The sequence below is a fragment of the Protopterus annectens genome, chromosome 8.part0 (assembly GCF_019279795.1).
Source record: "Protopterus annectens isolate FY-2018-M chromosome 8.part0, PAN1.0, whole genome shotgun sequence".
In the NCBI taxonomy this organism is placed as follows: Eukaryota; Metazoa; Chordata; order Ceratodontiformes; family Protopteridae; genus Protopterus; species Protopterus annectens.
Window position 1 is genome coordinate 1,569,280,032 of NC_056741.1, and position 19,570 is coordinate 1,569,299,601.

General features: G+C 37.4%; 1 protein-coding gene across 1 annotated transcript in view; it reads right to left on the bottom strand.

Moving 5' to 3' along the window:
• ATP12A (ATPase H+/K+ transporting non-gastric alpha2 subunit) overlaps window positions 1-19,570 on the bottom strand; it is a 534,499-nt gene that overhangs the window by 64,607 nt on the left and 450,322 nt on the right. Inside the window, exon 21 of the mRNA XM_044081130.1 lies at window positions 5,230-5,331. Within this exon, the coding sequence (XP_043937065.1) occupies window positions 5,230-5,331 (102 nt within the window). The remainder of the gene's footprint in view (window positions 1-5,229; window positions 5,332-19,570) is intronic.

Sequence of the window (19,570 nt, forward strand, 5' to 3'; positions counted from 1 at the left end):
GATTATAATCAGTAAGGCAAGACTGAGAAGAAGGTGTAATTCAGAAAACAACATGTTAAAAAATTACACTTATAGAAGGACTTTTCACAAGAATGGATAACCATATTAAAATAAAAATGCTACTTTTTAGACTATTTTGATATATTTTTTCTAAATCAAAATTTAAATAGTGGCATTAAATCATGTAAATAAATACAATGTTTTACCAATCATAGCATACAATTGTTTAAGAAGAATATAGTTGTATTTTAGCTATTAATTGTGCTTAAAAACATCATACTTTCATTTGGTAAACTTTGGTCTCTTTCCTTTTTTCAGTTATGGTTTAATAGATATATTTTAATTTAAAATTTAAATTTTCATACTGTCTCACTGTCTGTAGCAGTTGGCTTAGTATATCAGTAATTCATTTTGTGATGAACACTGACAGCTTTACACATGCCCTGTATTTTTTAAATAATTTTTCCAACAGGGACAAAAGTCGTTTGGCATCTTTTTCCACCTCTACATCCCTGCCCGTAATGGTTGTAGAGGTTAAGGCCAAATTATAGCCGTCAAAAGGATCTGTATCACAGTTTAAAACTGCATTAATGTTACTAAACACAGTGCTAACATTTTCAGAATGAAATACAGCAGCAGACTTATCTATAACAGTCTCCACACTCTCATCTTCCGAACTCAAGGAGGAAACTTTGCAAAAAACAGTCATTTTATAGTTACTTGCCATTAGAATTTCCAAGGTCTTCTGCATGTCCTTCATGGAACACACTGACATAAAAAGCAAGTTAATATCCTGGATATCAGACATACCAGGTGTAGGATGAATAGACATCTCCATTAGTGGGTCCTCGTTCAGGCCAGCCATCCACAGGAAAGACAAAAAACTAATAAAATCAACAGTCCCAAAGGATGAAGCAGCAAATGAACCACCAATAAATATAAACCACCATTCTGGACAAACAATGAAGGAAACCACCAGCAAATATTTTCTTTTTCTTTTTCTTTTCTATTTTTATAAAAACATTTAACGTTAACTGAAGGAGTTTCTTGAACAGAGAGAAACTATGTGGCAGCTAAGGTTAGGAGCTGATAAAAAAACTGGCATAAATGATTCAGTTAACATTAAATGTTTTTTTTTTTTTAAATAGAAGACTGAAGATTTTAAAATAACTTGCTTTGGTTGGTATTAACATGTTATTGGGATATGTACCTTTAAATAATGTGTGTTTTAATTAGTTCAATTAATGCTTGATATATACGTAGCTACTGATGTGTGTTTTACTTCATTCTGAAGAAGTCTTTTGAAGACAAAAGTGATATTAAACTGAGTTTTTCGCTGTTTGCTGATGGTTTCCTTCATTGTTCAGCCAGAGTGGTGGTTTACATTTATCGGTGGTTCATTTACTGCTTCATCCTTTGGGACTGTTGATTTTACTATTCCAAGAAATGGAATTATTGGAAAATAAATCAACTTAATGTAAACCCCTACATTGTTTGCTGAATTGCAAACTGGCTAGCCAACAGATCCCAGATTGGGAATGCTGTTGGTACTTTTTTTGCATGTAAAATTGTAATGAGTGGGGTGATGCTGTGCTCTTTGCTAGGCCCTGTCCTGTTTGGCATTAGTTATACAGATATTCATGCCAACATCTCAGAAGTGTGGTTGACCAAGTTTGCTGATGACTGCAAGCTGGATCCTATTATCCCCTCATCCACTGATACAAAACAGCTCCTGCAAAGTTTGGAATATGTACATTATTAGTATATACACTGAAAATGGGCTAACGTTAAATGCAGAAAAAGTGGAGAGCCAGTAGTGTTCAGCAAAATACTACTTCAGTCTCATGTTATAAATGTTACACCTCTTCAGACAGAGACAGTTATAAGCGCCCGGGTACCTATGTAGACAACTCTTCTCATTTGATCGTCGTATTTCCACCAAAGTCAGGAAATCCTTCTATATTGTCCAGTTAGTCACCAAGGGAGTTTCTTCAACAGCCAAAGAAATCATGCTAACCCTTATTCTTCCCTTATCAGACCCATGTTCACATACAATGCCCTTTAGTATGCACAAATCCAAGCTTATCACTCAACTAGAAAGGCCCTAAAATTTATAGCTAAACAAAATTAAAGTCCTTAAATCCTTTAAATATTCTTAAACATTAGCATGATTTCCTTGTAATCAGGAGCCTACTGATTGTTCCGAGATTACCTCTGTGTATCTTTTTGAGCTATGAAAGATCCAGTACTATTTTACCTCCTATTGCTTCACAAAACTACACTGGCACTAGAGACCTAAAGCTACAACAAGGCATAAACAAGAGTCATAGTTGGGATAGGGTCTCAGTACAGCATATTGTCATCCTATTGAATAATTTGCCACTATAGGTCAAAGTACTACTTTGGCTAAATTTAGGGTTAGTCTCGATGAATGGATGAGTAAGCCCAGATTTTCACCTGTCTTAGGACATAAAGCCTTGCTCAGTTTGGGAGTTAAGTGGTATTAAGTACTTGGCGAGGGCAGCAAGAACTTTTAAGTTTGTCTACTTAAAGGTGCATATGGCTAGGCATCTTATGGTCCCTTGTGATTGCTTGCCTAGTATTGTTTCTATGTTATGGTGGAGGTGGGTCTTTGCTTGCACATTGGTTCTTGTGCTGCCCAACAGTAGACACCTGGGAACCTGCAGTCAGTTGTGATAAAGTCATATTTTATGAACAGGTCTGAGAAGAAAGAGATGCTGAAACACTGCTTTCTGGCTCCAAAGCAAAACTGGCAAATGAGGAAATAGATGATGTAGGAAGCAGATCAAGGGGATGACATAACTGTGCCTTTTGAGGATTAGTGTCCTTAGTTTTTCACATGGTCTCTCAGGCCTCAGATACCTTGACCAATGCTTTTGTAACTACATTTTGTTTTTTGGGCATTTCCATTTTTAATGGCAGTAAAGGGTAAAGGGAAAAGATGCCATTAGATTAAATTAGACTCTTAGAAACCATTCTACATAGGAGTATAAAAGACAGAAAGATGATGTGCTTAAAAAGGGAATCTTAGATCATGTTCAGCATAGGTTAAACTTCTCAGGGGCTACAAGACAGGGAATATAGAAACAGAATAAAAAAATGCTGAGAAAGAAAAAAAGAGGAGAATGGAATTAAGTCATAGGAGGTACATTTTAAATTGAATTAAATATGGATATCAAATATCAAGGTTTTCAGAGAAGGCAAAAATGTAGAACTATATCCTGGCAAAGAATGAAACCGTGAGATTTTCAAAGATGGGAGTGAAACGTGGTGAATTTAATAGGAAGGGTTAATCTAACAATGATGATGATAATAAACTTTGTGATTCCTTATATAGTTAGATCAGTTTTTTAAAAACAGCATATGCATAAAAGGATACAAGGAGTATGGGGCATTTGATCTGGAAAGGAGGGATCCTTAAAGTCCCAAGGATAATCTGAGTATAGTGCAAGGGGAAGAAGGAATGAGATGCCATATTTTATGGCAAATGCAATCAGATTTAATGTACAATAATGGATGAGAGTAATGCAATGCAGTGTCTTTTGGCTTCTCCTGTTAGGGGTCGCCACAGATGCTCACTGGTCCACAGATTGATTGGCAGTGGAGTTTTTATGGTATTGAGTTGCCTGCCCAGCACCCAACCTTCACAGAAGGCACACACACTCGCACCAACCTGCATGTCTTTAAAACTCACTGAGGGAGGACATGCAGACTCTGCACAGAAGTGCTCCAGCCAAGAATCAAACCAGAGAACATCTTGCTGTGAGGTAACAACACTAACCACTGCACTACAGCGGCCAGCATAATGGACGACAGTAATGAAAGATAGCTAAAAGTGGTTGTGTTTCTGGAAGATCAGCTATGTGAAAAACTGAAAGCAAAAAGATGATGCTTTATTAAGAATACTGCAGAAGAATTTGAAGACCACGGAAATTAATAAATGAGGAAGCTAGGTAGGAAACTGTGGGAATTAGTAGGAGACAGGAGATTGTAAGCAATAATATACAGATACTGAGAAGGTAGAAATAAAAAGAGGAGACTATGAAAAATTAATTAAATATGTGAGTAAATATGTGAGTTTTAACTGGTAAGGTAAAGTGAGGTTAGACTTGAATGACACGCACAAAAAAGTTTCAGGTGAAGGATATGGGTTAGTTCAAACTAAATCAAGTTGGTAGTAGATGACTACTAATGAGAATTAGAATTGCATGTGATTTTTTTTTTTTTTGGCTTTTGTACTTTAGTATTTCTTGTGTTTTTGGCTTTTGTACTTTAATATTTCTTGTGTTAATTTTTTTTCTTTGGTTTAGTTACTGAGGTTTTAATGCATTTCATTCCAGGTTGTTTGTGGCATTTGCTTAACACATCAATTTTCTTTAGTTTCCCCTCAGCTTTTTTACCTTGCTACGTTTTATTAATTGTTTCTTCACTGGGCCTGGTATTCTGATTGTGGTCTCTTGGACTGGTCAAACTCTACTATTTTGCTGCTACATTTCATCTAGGTCTTCAACTGCTGTCCCTGTCTTTTTTGATTTTCTGCTCCAGGGACAGTGTTCATCCAGTGTTCATCTTGTTGGAGTGTCTGTGCATATTTTACACATGCCTTGCATAGTACCTAATTCGTAAGCTATATTTAATTGTTTTAATAGTCCTTATTAATTTGAGTATGTCCTTAAGTCAAAATTCTTATGTTCACAAACACATGATCGATAACTTAAAATATTGAAAATTAATCAATGGAAAGGGAATTACATGGAGGTCGCAGTACAGTGGAGATTGGGAAATGTGTGCTTTTTCCCCATTGCAGTGTGATGTCAGAGTTAGTATGTAAAATTAGCAAGGGGTGGGCGGGTGCAGAGGAGCTTGACCCCTGCAGAAACTTTGTTTCTGTTACTATTTTTTTTTTATATTTTAAATTGTTGATCATGTGGTCTTGACGATATGAATTTGAACATAGCAAAATTTCGATAAACTAACATAAACCCACCCTTAAGAAGCAGACACATTTCTATAATGTTGCCAACCTAAGTAAAAATAATTGCAAACATATTTCCATCTTTACCTTAAATTGGACCACTAACAAGAGCTCCTTGAATTTTGTACAATACTCAAAAAACTTCTACCATAAAAAATGGCACTTGGTCCTTGCTTCAAGCACATAAGTGTGCAAATATTTGAACACAAAGAGCATATTAAGATGAAACTTACCTAAGTGGTACAAAGTGCAGTGCCTCAGCCATACCGGGGCAGTATGATAGAAAACTGGCAATAGCAATCTGTGAAGCGAGACCTATCAACAGAGCTTTATTCCTGCAAAAATACAAACAGACAGTTACTGAACAAAGTACATACATGCAATATCTGCTGTTGAATAATGTATAAAAGTTTCAAGCATTCTCTTTTAACATTCACTAGCATTCACAATATTCTGAAAGATAACATATACTGCTCTTTGAAAGAAAGTTATGTTGTTGTCTTGTCTCTTTCCTTATCACTGTATACAGTCTGAAAACTTGATATGTTATGTAATTTATTAAGATGTTATATCTTACTGGCCAGAAACATCTCAAGAGTGAGAATTGTAAATAAGTTCAGTATGCTAAAATATATGTACTGGTAGGAGGAGCTGAGTTCCTATAAATTGAAAACAAAACAGGATGAGACAGCAGTGAAGTATTGTGTGCATGCTGGCAGAAAAAAGTTTGTCACCACATGTAATATTCAACTGATTGTAAAATGAAGTGAAAAATGTCAGATTACAATTGCAATCAAATTATAGTGCTTGGATAGAAGCAGGGAAAAAATAGACAGCCACATAATGTGCAAAATAAACGGAGAAGAATCATATGCAGAGCTGAAATGGAAGGCATGGTTCATGGGCTGGGGAAGTGACTGATGGCAAAGGGATAGAAAATATGGCAGCAAACCTGAACGTCAGCATTGACTGACAGCAGTTTGAACGTACAAAAGATACACCAGGTAAATTCAAAGGCAGACAGAATAAAGCTGACACATAAGAAGGCATGGGGAGAGAAGCAGTTGTGGGGTGACATAAGGAGTGAAAACAGTGGCAGGAAGTAACTATCCAGTAGGGAAGGCAGGTCATAAAAATGGCAACATAGGGAAATTGATGAAGGTAGAACAGAAAGGTGCACATGGAAACTTCAGTTGAAGGTAAACAGAACTGAGTAGATCACAGCAGATTAGGGTTCTATTTTTAGAGAACTTGGCCACAAGAAGGAAACTAGCTGCCCAAATGGAAACCAACATAAACAAAGACCCATTTAATATAACAGATGAGGGTTTGAGGAAATACCATACAGGTCATCACGCATGGATGGTTTGGTGACATTCTCAAGGAACCAAATTTTAAGACCAGCCAAGACCTTTTACCTACAACAGGCTGTGCATGCTCAGCAAATCCTAACATAGGACATGGCTTGTATAACATAGCAGAACTCAGACAGAAGGCCTGAATTTAGATGGCATTTTTGTTTCTTTTGTACAGATCTGCAAACTTCTTTGCATGGGTGATTAGTTTTGTAGCTGCCTTTCAGAGTTTGGAGATTTGGAGTTAGACAGATTGTGGGTGTCTGTGAGTATGATGCATATGTGTGATTGCGTTTGTGTCCATGTGCATACATCTACGTATGTGTGCATTTTTGGCAATACTGCAGTGAATATTGTACACTACTGAAGTGATCTGTTAAATATATTTTGGTTAAAACATTTAATTGGATGAACATGTGTCACTGTAGAGTCATTTGAAAGAGCAATATGTCTCTATTTTCTAAAAAGGTTAAGTAATAGGCAGGGCAAAAATGCATACTGACTTGAGAAACAGAAAAAACTAAGTTGCATAAACCAGATTTTTCCTCACAGGAGGCAACAAAATATTCCTCATATTTTCACAAGAGGAAAGCATAAACTTCAAACCTCAAACTAAAAATTTATGAAAAGCTTCCCATCCCAGTCAAAAGAAGAAGATAAATGTTTAGGAGCAGCTGGATAATTTGTCCTAATGTGTCAATTTGCATTCATTTTGTGGTTCATTCTCTTGAATCTCTTTGGGAAATGAAGAATTTATTTTTCTTTTATCAGTACTAAACAAGAAGGGTCAAGCATGTGTACTAAACCCTGAGACAAACCCAATAAATTACTGTTGTCCAGTGTCACTGAGACAAGAAAAGACATATATTTAGTTTTTTGTTTCTTTTTTGACAAGAATTACTGGAGAAACAAACCCAGAATTGCCAGCAATAACCTCCCTAGATACAGGCACAGCTTTCTGGCTAAGCAGAGAGGCATTCCCTGCCCCTTCTCACAGAACCGACAACAGTGACTCTCGCTTGCCTGCCAAGGGCACGCCAACAGAAGACTTGCCTAATCCCCAGTCCATGGTGGCTGTAGGGACTGCATCATTGGGACCTAAGAAAAAGATAGTGGTCTGAGGAACCAGCTTTGACCACAGCAGAGTCAAATGTCTGGGACTGAAGCATATTATCAGCCTGCTATGGTGGCAAGGGCTGCTTAACAAATTTTTCTTTTTATGAATGGAAGAAGTTCGAAACAAGGACCCAGTACTCTGTTCCATTGTTAACATGAAAAAGATGCTTGATTCCTGTGGAAGCTTAGCAGCAACGGTAGGTAAAACACTTAAGTTGTACAAAATTAACTTTTTCCCAATAAAACACACTCAAAAGCAATTCAAACACTTACCCAAACTTCATACATTAAAATAACACCAGATTCTCAACAGAAAAAAAGTAGTTTAACCTAAGTTTTATCAGCTTTTTACCACACATTTAAAAAAGTGATGCTTCCATTAAAAAGTGAACAAAAGTCACATGACAGTCAACAGAAGCACTTTTTCCTAGTTAAACTAGAAATATTTTGCAGAAAAATTAAGTTTTTTTTCCATGAAAGGAATTTATCTGGCCAGCAATGGAACATCATTAACTGACTATCAATCCTTGAAAGCCTACAGATAAGCATTCTCTGGCAGCAGGAAAGCTCTGACGAGCTTGGTGCCCAAATCTGACTTTTAGTCAGCTCAGTTTTAGAAGGTGTCCAGCTATTATATCCTTTGTAGGATATAATCCACATTGCTTAGGTTGCTGCAGCAGGGATTATTTGAACATGTGCAGTTTATTTACACAGCTGGACTTTTCTTCTATTCCTTTGTTTTCTGATTTTCAACATATACCGTAACATGATTTGCTGATTCATTTTTTCCTTTTCAACATGACTTAATTTTTTATTTGAGAGAGTCTTCAAAGAAGATATATTTGAGACCTTATTTTTATTTCCCTTTTCATGTTTTTTTCTTATATTCATTTATCTCTTCAAAAAAAGCATACCACAAAAATGCATCCTTCTCTTTTTCTTCACTCTACCTACAACTACATTTGCTTTATAAGATGGATAGTTAGCATTACTGAAATAAAAAAGATGAATTTGCAAGAAATAAAAGAAACAGTTTTTAACAGACAGACTTACACTACTATTTTATTTTATTACCACCTATTCTGTGTATATATGTTGTAATGGATGGTGGCTGGCTGTTAATGTTTGTGGTATACTTAAAAGCACAAAGCTAAAGTAAGCTTAAGTACTCATTCTTATCCAGATTTAATTAGCTAAGAATATATATGCATACACAGCTAATTATTGGTATTTTCTCTTTGTTATGTTTCACATAATTTTTTTTCTCAGATTTCCTCAATTGCCCATCATGCAACTCTTGTCAACTTGCAGGGAGCAAAAGGTTTGGAGTTAATTGCTGAGACATGTCACAAACAGATCATATATTTTCATAAATCTGTGGATATAGCATCCATGCATGAGACGAAGTTCGAACTTCTGAGAGACACTTGTACCTGGCTCTGAAAGCCTAGAAAGCATACTGCTGTGAGATGTAGATTGTACTAAATTTCCCACTACCAGATCAAAAATGTCCTTTAAAAACAATGAACCAAGTTGCAACACGTAACTCAAATGACAAATCCAAAAAATTAAAATGGGCTGTCAGGAGCACTCAGACCACATAAAATACAAGTCAACCAATTACACTCAAATATTGAATAAAAAATAAAATATAAAACTCATTTAGGGCTTTTACATTGGTCAATGGGACTTCATCAGAATGACTCTAAAAGTTCAATATCTTCCTTATATACCAGCAACTCCTCCCCTCTAATTAAATTAATAGAGGAAATTACCGATGCACTAATAAGCCTCCAGATAAAGGCAAACTCATCTTGACCTGAACTAATAGTGATCAAGCACATCTAATATAAATCAATTCATCAAATGTTATATAAACATATGTATGTTATAAAAGTTTAAACCTGATTGTAAAAAAAGAATGATGAAGTTAAAAATCTAATGCTTATTAAAATATTTCATAATGCTTTTCCATTCTTAAAATCAATGCCTATTCCAAGCTTGCAAAAATAATGACTGTAGGGCTGCCTTCATCCTCAAAATACTGTCAATAGAAACCATCTCGTTACGACCAAACTTGCCTGTGGAGTTGGTTTTTAACTGCCATTTAAGCACCTTTGCTTTCCAAGGCTCACCTTCACATACAAATTCACATTATTCACACTTAAAAGTGTGGCCGTTGTTAGATTTCATATGCTTATATAACACATTATGCTCATTACATTTTTAATGAAATAATAGTGCTGGTAAATTCTGACTTCTAATGCCTTTTCTGTATTTCTGAAATAGAAACAAGGACATTCAGTACTCTATGAAATGTATGCCACTTTACAACTAAAAAGCAATCCCAAAGCTCAGGATGAAGGTCCCACTTGACACAAAGATAAATCCAGCAAAAAGAAGAAGAGTGGAAACAGACAACCGGCATCCGCCCTCATCCTGATAATCCACTTGCAATTATTACATGGTGTCATTACAAAACAATTATCCATGGGGGAATCAATCTTCTTAAGATAGCATAACAGTCTCTTAAGAGATTTCATGTTCTTGTACACAAAACTTAGATTACTGCCTACTATTTCCCTAATATGTTCACCTGCCGTTAATATGGGCCAACATCTCTTATACATATTAGTTGCCCTTTTCACATTACCAGCGTAGATGATGGGCATTCTCAATGCATTAAGTCCTTTCTTATTAACACAACTTGCCTCACCAGTTCCTTTTGTCTCAACCCTTTTTGTAATGACACCATGTAATAATTGCAATTACTGCAATTATTTAGACACCTCAGGACAATTTCATCATCCTGCCTTCAATAAGTTATTTAAGTTATTTAACTCATGGCCACCTGTGACTCTGTCCACCTTGTATATTTGGCAAACTGTTTAGGATGCCAGTCATTTTATATAGGGAAAACAGATAGGCACCACATCATTGGGAGGGATGACACACCTTATTTTAGGTTCATGGTTGTGGAAAAAATGAAGCTTCATGGGACAATGGGTGATATTAAAAACAGAAAAGAAGTTTTAGAAACAAAGTGGATTATCAGGATGAGGGCTTAAATGATAAAGTACCAATGAGACCCATCCTTACAGCTAGACCACTACGTAGATGATTTTTGCAGATGTTTTATATCTATTAGGTTAGTAGAATATTTGCTTATATATATTTTATATATTCACATTGACATATTTTACTGTATACCCTTTTTATACTTGTAGAAGTTTTTGTCATTTTATACATTGTTATTTAATTTGATTGTATGCTTGCTTTTAATTGCTTAATTATTTAATTAGTATTTTACATACAGGAAATGATGGCAAATGTATTTAAATGGTGGTCTTTCAATGTTGCTTTAACGTCTCAGGAAGCAGTTGTTCATAACTGTGAAACCGCTTACGTACTGCAATAAAGATTTTTATTTGGAATTTATTTGGAATCTGAAGCCATCGTCTGTTTCCACTCTTCCTAACTATGATACCGTTGTGGGATATGAACATCACCATCCCTCCAATAAAAATGTTTCTCCTTGTAAAATTGGTGGACACTGTTTACAATGTGCACATAGCTTCCTACCCAGAAAAGTACTCCCAACTTTACATCTTTCTAAAAGATTCTTAATACAGGCATCCTTTTTATAGATTGCTTTGGGTGAAGGTCCCAGTTGTTTGAATTGTTCACCATCAATGGCAAAAATGTCACAATTTTTGTTAGTTACACCCTTTATAGAATTGAAGTCCAGTTTATAGGATAGGATCATGGCTTTACTTGAATCTAATCTCCCCTCTTGTTGGTCATTCTTATGAAACACGATATCATTTTTACCTAAAAGGAAGTAATATATCTCCTGTTGTCTGTTTATCTTGATCTCATTCACAATAGTCCTAATAAATGCTTTGGTGTAACCCCTTTTTTCCAGCATCCCATTTAACTTAACACGCTTATCTTGGAAAACCTTGTCCTGGAACACCCTCCTAGCTAGCCTAACCATCTGCCCTTTTACTAGAGCTCTTTTTCAAAAAATAAGAGTGCCAGCTGGAGAAACGTAACAATGAATTTGAATGAGTATGTTTTCTAAAAATGCTGGATTCAAATTTGTTATCTCCATTTCTGAAAATCAAAACATTCAAATAACTAATCTTTCCATGTGCATAATTCATAGTAAGTTTTAAAAATTCATTTGTAACATTAATATAGGAAAAATATTCATTATGTTTATCCAGATTGTCATCCAAATATATAATAATGTCATCTAAAAAATGGCCATACAGGGACCAAAATCTGTTGAAATCAGAATTAAAAACATTGTTCTGTTCCCCAAAAGCTACCACTAAATTGGCAAATGTAGGGGGGTACATGCTGCATCTATAGCAACACTAGCCTGTTGTCGAAACAACTGCCCCTCAAAATAAATGAAATTATTGTTGGTTTATTAGGTAAGTTGTTTAATTAATTTGTCTGCTCTGCTGTATTCATCTAAGCAATCCACGGAATCTCTAGTCTTCTGCTAACCATAGGTACAATTTTATACTGTATTTTGCACCTTTAAATTGCATTTTTATTATATTGATTTTTTAAAACTGTTCTTGCTGATATGTTGTACTTTTTGTCTGCAGTAGCATACTTAAATTGAGCACTAAAGCAAGCTATCATTTGTTGGAGAGGATGCCCCTGCACCCTTGTGGCAGGGGAGTGCAGTTAGGACTCAACTGATTGAAGGTAGCTGGCACAGGGAGTTTTTAGCTTTTTTATTGGCTGAATTATTTAATTCAGTTTGCTCACTGTTTTAACACAGCTCTACAGACTTAGGCAACCAGCCACTGTTCTGCTGTATTCATATGTGTCATCCAAGGAATCTTTTGTATTCTAACCATAAGTGCAGTTTTATACTATCATTTGCACTTTTAAAATGTTTGTTTGCTATATTGCTGATTTTTTTAAAACTATTATTGCTGATTTGTTTGCATTTTTTGTCTGCTGTAGCATAGACTAGATTCAGACCTGCTGAATCTGGTTCTGTTTGTTAAATTGAGCACTAAACCAGGCTATATTTTGTTGGTGGGCCCTCCTGCACACTTGTGGCAGGAGAGTGCAGTTAAGACTCATCTGATTAAAGGTAGCTGGCACAGGGCTTAGGTTTGAGCTTTTTTATTGGTTAAATTATTTAATTCAGTTTGATGACTGTTTTAACACAGTTCCACAGAGTTAGGCGACCAGCCACTGCTCTGCTGTTTTCATCTGTGCAAACTGAGGAATCTGTTGCATTCTTCTAATCATAAGTGCAGGATTAGACTGTGTTTTACACTTTTAAATGGTATTTATTTTGCTATATTGGTGATTTTTTAAAACTGTTCTTGCTGATTTCTTGCACTTTTTTTCTGCTGTAGCATAGACTAGATTCAGATATGCTGAATCTGGTTATGTTTGTTAAATTGAGCACTAAACCAGGCTATCTTTTGTTGGAGATGGCCTCCCTGCACTCTTGTGGCGGGAGAGTGAAGTTAGGACTCATCTGATTGAAGGTTGCTTGCACAGGGCTCAGTTTTTAGCTTTTTTATTGGTTAAATTGATTAATTCAAAGAAACCACAAGTAGGACTCACTCAGAAAAATAAAAAATAAAAAAACACTTTATTTTCTCTAGTGCCTTGACTTAAAAGCAGCCTACAAGGAGTATTAAAAACTATACATGCAAATACATTTATACACACCCATCAATAAAACAATTATCCAATAAAAATAAAGCAATAAAACCACACATTAAATTAACAGTCTCCAATTACAATCTAAATTAAGACCTGAGGAACACAGACTATTAAACGTAAGAATAAAAATAGCTTCCTTATACATTAACTTGTTCTTATACACATTTTCTAAATAAAAATTAACTGACACCTTCTCCAAAACTGTTGCCCTTAGACCACTAGGCTCTGTTCCATGAAATAGTGCAAAACGTTGTGCAACAGGGCTCTCAATTTTTTTATTTCTTATATTTCTAATGCGTTCTTGCAATCTAGTTTTAATTTTCCTTTTTTCAACAATATTGGTTAAGCCACATGGACACTATAAAGCATATATAATTCCTTCAGTATCACAGATATAAAAATCAGATGTGTGAAAGGCAATCCCATTAATATATGAAAAAGTTCTTACAATGTACCTACATACACAACAGTGACCACATGGATAAGCCCTTAAAAGATCAAGAGAGGTAGAAGGGACAACCGAAGGCAAACAAAAATAATTATGAACTAAAATATCTCTTAAATTTCTTCCTCTCCTAAAAGAGATACTAGGAACAAGATTAAGTATATTGTTTAAATCTTTAAATTTTAACAAAGGATTCCGATAATATTTAACTAACACAACTAATTCAAAACTCAATACACTATATGTGATAACAAAATAAACTGTCGTTATTTCCCTTTTCCTACACACAGGTAAGAAATTAACCTGCCCATCCATCTCTCTCACAACAATCTCCCTGTAAGTAGACCCTTTGAAAGCTTTATAAACTGCAGACTCAGCTAACTCATAATTATAAACCTAGCACAAAAAAATAGAAACCATTCTATTAATTTCAGCATAAAAATCCGTATTATTATTACAATGCCTCCTCAAGTGGATACACTCACCATGAGGAAGGGCAGTCAAAGTATGGGGTGGATGGCAACTATGTCCATCTAAAAACTTCCCTCCATCTTCAAATTTTCTATGAACAGATCTAAAGAAATTATTACTAGAATTTAAACATAAATTAATGTCCAAAAATACAATTTGTCTACCCAATTGTAAACCATCAAACAAAAAAACAAACCTGTTATTCTGTAACTGATCTAAAAATTCATGAACCTCTTCAGATCCACCTTTACAAACAAAAATTAAATCATCAATAAATCGAAAATATATATTTGAGATTTTTTATTTGTTAAATTGTTTAATTCAGTTTGCTCACTGTTCTAACACAGAGTTAGGCAACCAGCCACTGCTCTGCTGTTTTCATCTGTGCCATCCAAGGAATCTGTTGCATTCTGCTAGCCATAAGTACAATTTTAGACTGTATTTTGCACTTTTAAACTGCATTTTTGCTATATTGCTGATTTTGTTTTAAACTGTTATTGCTGATTGTTGCACTTTTTGTCTGCTGTAGCATAGACTAGATTCAGACCTGCTGAATCTGGTTCTGTTTGTTAAACTGAGCACTAAACCATGAGAGAGAGAGCACCCCTGCAATACCAGGCTACAACTCTTACCACACTTTTCGGCCACCAAACCAGGACCGAAACACTAAAGGTGGAGGAGTGTCAATATTCAGCAAGGATATTCACACTACCAGGCTAGTTGGCCAACCCAATGTGTCTGAAATTCTCCAAGTGCAACTAACACTAGGTAAGACTGCAATCCAAATTGTAGCTTGCTACAGATCCCCCACCATACCCCAAGATTCTCACTACACCTTTCTAAACATACTGGAAAATATTAAGATAGAACCAAACACCCTAATACTGGGTGATTTTAACTACCCTGCCATTAACTGGGAAAACTACTCATGTCCCAACACCTTTGCGCAATGGTTCTTGGAATTTATAAATTCCAGCGCCCTGGATCAACTAATCCATAGTCCCACCAGGGGCTCCAATATCCTAGACCTGATCATTACCAACATGGGAAATCGATGCTCCATACCTATGGTCACCCCCTCGTTAGTCAGGTCTGACCATAAGCTAATCACCCTTAACATCCAGATTCCACCCCCACCCCCCAGTAAAGAAACCACCATAAAAAAACTTCTCCAAAGCCAACTTCATGCTACTCAAGTCAGAAGTGACAAACTTCATGACACCCATGCAGACAGGAACTGAAAGTTCAACTGCTGAATCCTACACTAAGGCACTGTACAAGCACATCCACTCATGCATGAATCGTGCCATCCCAAATAGAACCAAAATGCTCTCATCCAAAAAAGGAAGCCAATCTGGTGGTCCCCTGCCATAAACAAACTTTACAACAAAAGGAAGAAACTTTTGCAGAAAAGAGGAAAATCCCAGGATGCAAAAAACTCCCTTCCTAGCCTCAGTAAGAAACTGAGATGCCTCATAAAATCCTCCAAAGCTAGTTACGAAAATAAAATTGCCAAAGATTCCAAAGACAACCACAAAGCATTTTATAACTATGTCAAGAATCTAAATGGCAATGCTCAGATCTGCTCTGAGCTAAAACAGAATGGCATTAAATATACTGATCTGAAGGATATTGCCAATATCCTGGCAGATCGATTCAGTGCCAACTTCACTCCCCTCTCACCCCCTAAATGGCCCATCTCAATACCGGAAGATTGCCAAATTCCAGTAATAACAGCCACACAGGTACAAAACGCACTCTCTAAAGCCAAGAATACAGCATCCATGGGACCAGATGACGTCCCGGGCTGTGTACTACATGAACTACAATATGAACTGGCACCTCACCTAAGTGTCATGTTTAATCATAGCCTCACCTCAGGTTTCATGCCCACTGAGTGGCGCAGAGCTACAGTTATCCCAATCCACAAGGGGGGATCCACCTTGGATCCCGGAAACTACCGTCCCATCAGTCTGACAAGCCTTATCTGCAAGGCCATGGAGCATATTATCATGGAACTTATAAACAAAGACATTGGCAACCTTCAAACACTGGACCCCACCCAGTTTGGGTTTGTGAAGGGCCGATCTTGTCTCCTGAACCTGATTGACTTCTTTGAATCAGTCTCCAGAGCCATGGACAAGGGTAAGGTGGTCCACACAGCCTATCTAGACCTTGCCAAGGCCTTTGACACCATGCCCCACTCTGGAATCATAGATAAACTTACTAAGTTGGGCATTAATCCCTATGTCACCCAATGGGTTGCTAAATGGCTTACTGATAGAACCCACACTGTAAAAGTAGCCGACTCCAAATCCAGCTCCAGACAAGTGACAAGTGGAGTACCTCAGGGTTCAGTCCTGGGACCGCTCTTGTTTGTCATCTACTTCTCTGAAGTACAGGTCAACACTAAGGGACTCTGATAACAAAGTTTGCAGATGACTGCAAACTGGGAGCCATTATTGAATCCTCAAATGATGTGGATACTCTACAAAAGGGCCTTACAGAAACAGATGCTTGGTGCCAGAGCCATGGGCTCAAGCTCAATGCCAAGAAATGTATTGTTATCCCTTTGGGAAAAAACATGTATCCATGAATTACCATATAGGTGGCAGTACACTAAACACAGAAAGTGTGATAAGAGACTTAGGGACACAGGTGGACAGTGGTCTCACCTTCGATAACCACATCACCACAACAGTCAGGAAATCCTTCTATGTGGCACACCTCATCACGAAGGGCTTTTCATCCAGAAAAAAGGAGGTCATTGTCTCACTGTACTCATCCCTCATTAGACCCATTATAGAATACAACACCCCATTTGGTATGTACCTCTCAAGACATCTGCAACAACTGGAAAGGCCTCAGAAATACCTCACTAAAAGAATCACAGGCCTGAAGCAGATGCCCTACGCTGACCGCCTTAAAAAACTCCAGCTATACTCTGTCGTATATCATCTACTCAGAGGTGATCTCTGCTTAACATACAAGGCCATGTCAAACCCAGAGCTGTTGGACATGCTACACTTAAAGAAATCCCAATCCCTCAGAGCTACATGCTCCAGGGATCTAAACCTTGTCATCACAATAAACAAAACATGCTGGAGGGATAGGTTCCTGACCCAGAGACTCCCCAGACTCTGGAATAGATTGCCCATACATGTCAAGCAGAGTGCCTCTTTGGACCTCTTCAAGAGGAACCTCGACGATTGGATGGGAGAAAGGAAATTCACCCCAGGGATCACATCAGTCGCCCTGCTAGACAGGGGTCCAGGAAAGTAAATAATGTGGGAAGAAATAGCCAGGGAATTGTTATGGCTAGGCTTGTATAGGCCCTAGGGCTGATAGCCTAGTACCAGCCTATGAACCTATGAACCTATGACACAGTGGTGCAGCAGTGGCGTTGTCACCTCACAGTAAGAGGTTCTCTGGTTCGATTCTCGGCTGGGGTGCCTTTTGTGTGGAGTCTGTATGTCCTCCCTGTGTTCATGTGAGTTTCCTCTGGGTGCTCCATTTTCCTCCCACATTTTAAAGACATGCGTCTGGAGTATTTCTCCCCAGGCCTTCGCTGAAAATTGGCTTTGTTCCAAGTTGGACTTTCCCAGTAAACAAATGTTAAATAAAATAAAATAAAAACCAGGATATCTTTTGTTGGAGAGTGCCCTCCTGCACCCGTGTGGCGGAAGATTGCAGTTAGGACTTATCTGACTGAAGGTTGCTGACACAGGGCTCAGTTTTGAGATTTTCTTTATTGGTTAAATTGCTTATTTCAGTTTACTTACTGTTGCTACATAAGCCCTGCATTTGCGTGGGTTTGCACTTGTTTTAGCATAGGTCCATAGAATTAGGCAACCAGCCACTGCTCTGCTGTATTCATCTATTTACATGTAGTGCACCACCATGCAGCATTGTGCGCTACCACGCAGTGGGGGTAACAAATGGGGACTATAGAAGCAAAAACTTCAGTAGATAAATTTTCCCTTAGTAGTTGCTTGTGATCTGGCTGAGAAGTCCTTAAATTGTGCTTAGCTGCTCAGAGAGTGCCTCAGCTACACATTTGTACCCTTAAATAGTCCCAAGACCACTGAATCTACAATAGTCTTATACCGTTTAGAGAACCCCCACTTGAATAGACTCTTTATAGAGCACCCCATTAGTATAGACCCTCTTTAGAGAACCCAGTTATACCACACCCCTCCATTTTCTCTCCTCACTGTGAAAACAGGATTTAACCTAGAATTATGGATGGTCAGTTTCCCTCCATTTCTCCTACCAGCCTGATTGACATGGGTATCCTGAGGAAGTGAAGCAACTACCTCATGTACACTGAAAACCCTCTACTCCTAAATCACCCAAGTATAATTTGTGAGAGATGCATCTACACTAAGAATCTAGAATCTTTGCTCTCTCATGCACAGAATAGTAACACAGAACAGGTTGTTAGCTGACATACTTCACCTCCTACGCAAACCATGCACTCAAAACATAAACCATTGTATGTGGAGGTACTCAACAGAAACCTACCTAAACACCAGAGACCTTCCAAACACAAACATGTTACACCTAATACAGCACCTACACTCAATACACCAGTGTCTCACCAAATAAGCCACTAAGGCAAAGCACATCTAAAACCAAATTTTTAGTCATAGATGACTCCATTGTGAGGCACACGGATGTCTCCCTCACCAAGCTGGATAAGTAGAAGGTTATGGTCAGCTGTCTGTTGGGTGCCAGGATCCATCAGATCACACATGTGTTCAAGTCTCTCAACAACAATTGCTGTTATGACTCCATCATAGTTCATGTTCATCTTTAAATTTCTAGTCTCCCACCAGGACACAAGTGCTCTTCAGCAATTACATTCTGCTAGCCAAGCACACTCAAGCAAATCTGCAGTCTGCGGCTACCACTCCATCTATACAGTGTAAGAAGGAATCAGTATTGCAAACTAAACAAGGATATACATCTTGAGCCTCAAGAGCAGGAGCACACTCAAGCAAATCTGCAGTCTGCGGCTACCACTCCATCTATACAGTGTAAGAAGGAATCAGTATTGCAAACTAAACAAGGATATACATCTTGAGCCTCAAGAGCAGGAGCACACTCAAGCAAATCTGCAGTCTGCGGCTACCACTCCATCTATACAGTGTAAGAAGGAATCAGTATTGCAAACTAAACAAGGATATACATCTTGAGCCTCAAGAGCAGGGTCAGTCCACCCAGGCATTCTACTTGTATATTTTATGAGAGTGAAGCTATTACATTAGCAGTATTTCTTAGTAGTTCTCAGCTTGCTAATAAAACTGACTGTTGTAGCCTTGTGTGTCCCCCCGAGAGTACAGTAATCCTAACTGTCCAATAGACAGTATAGATTTAATTCACATCCCTGTGACTAAATTAAATTAACCATCAAGCAGCCCTCTCAGTTCTTTCTGCCTTAGTTTGTATCACTTGGAGGATCACCTGTTTATTTGC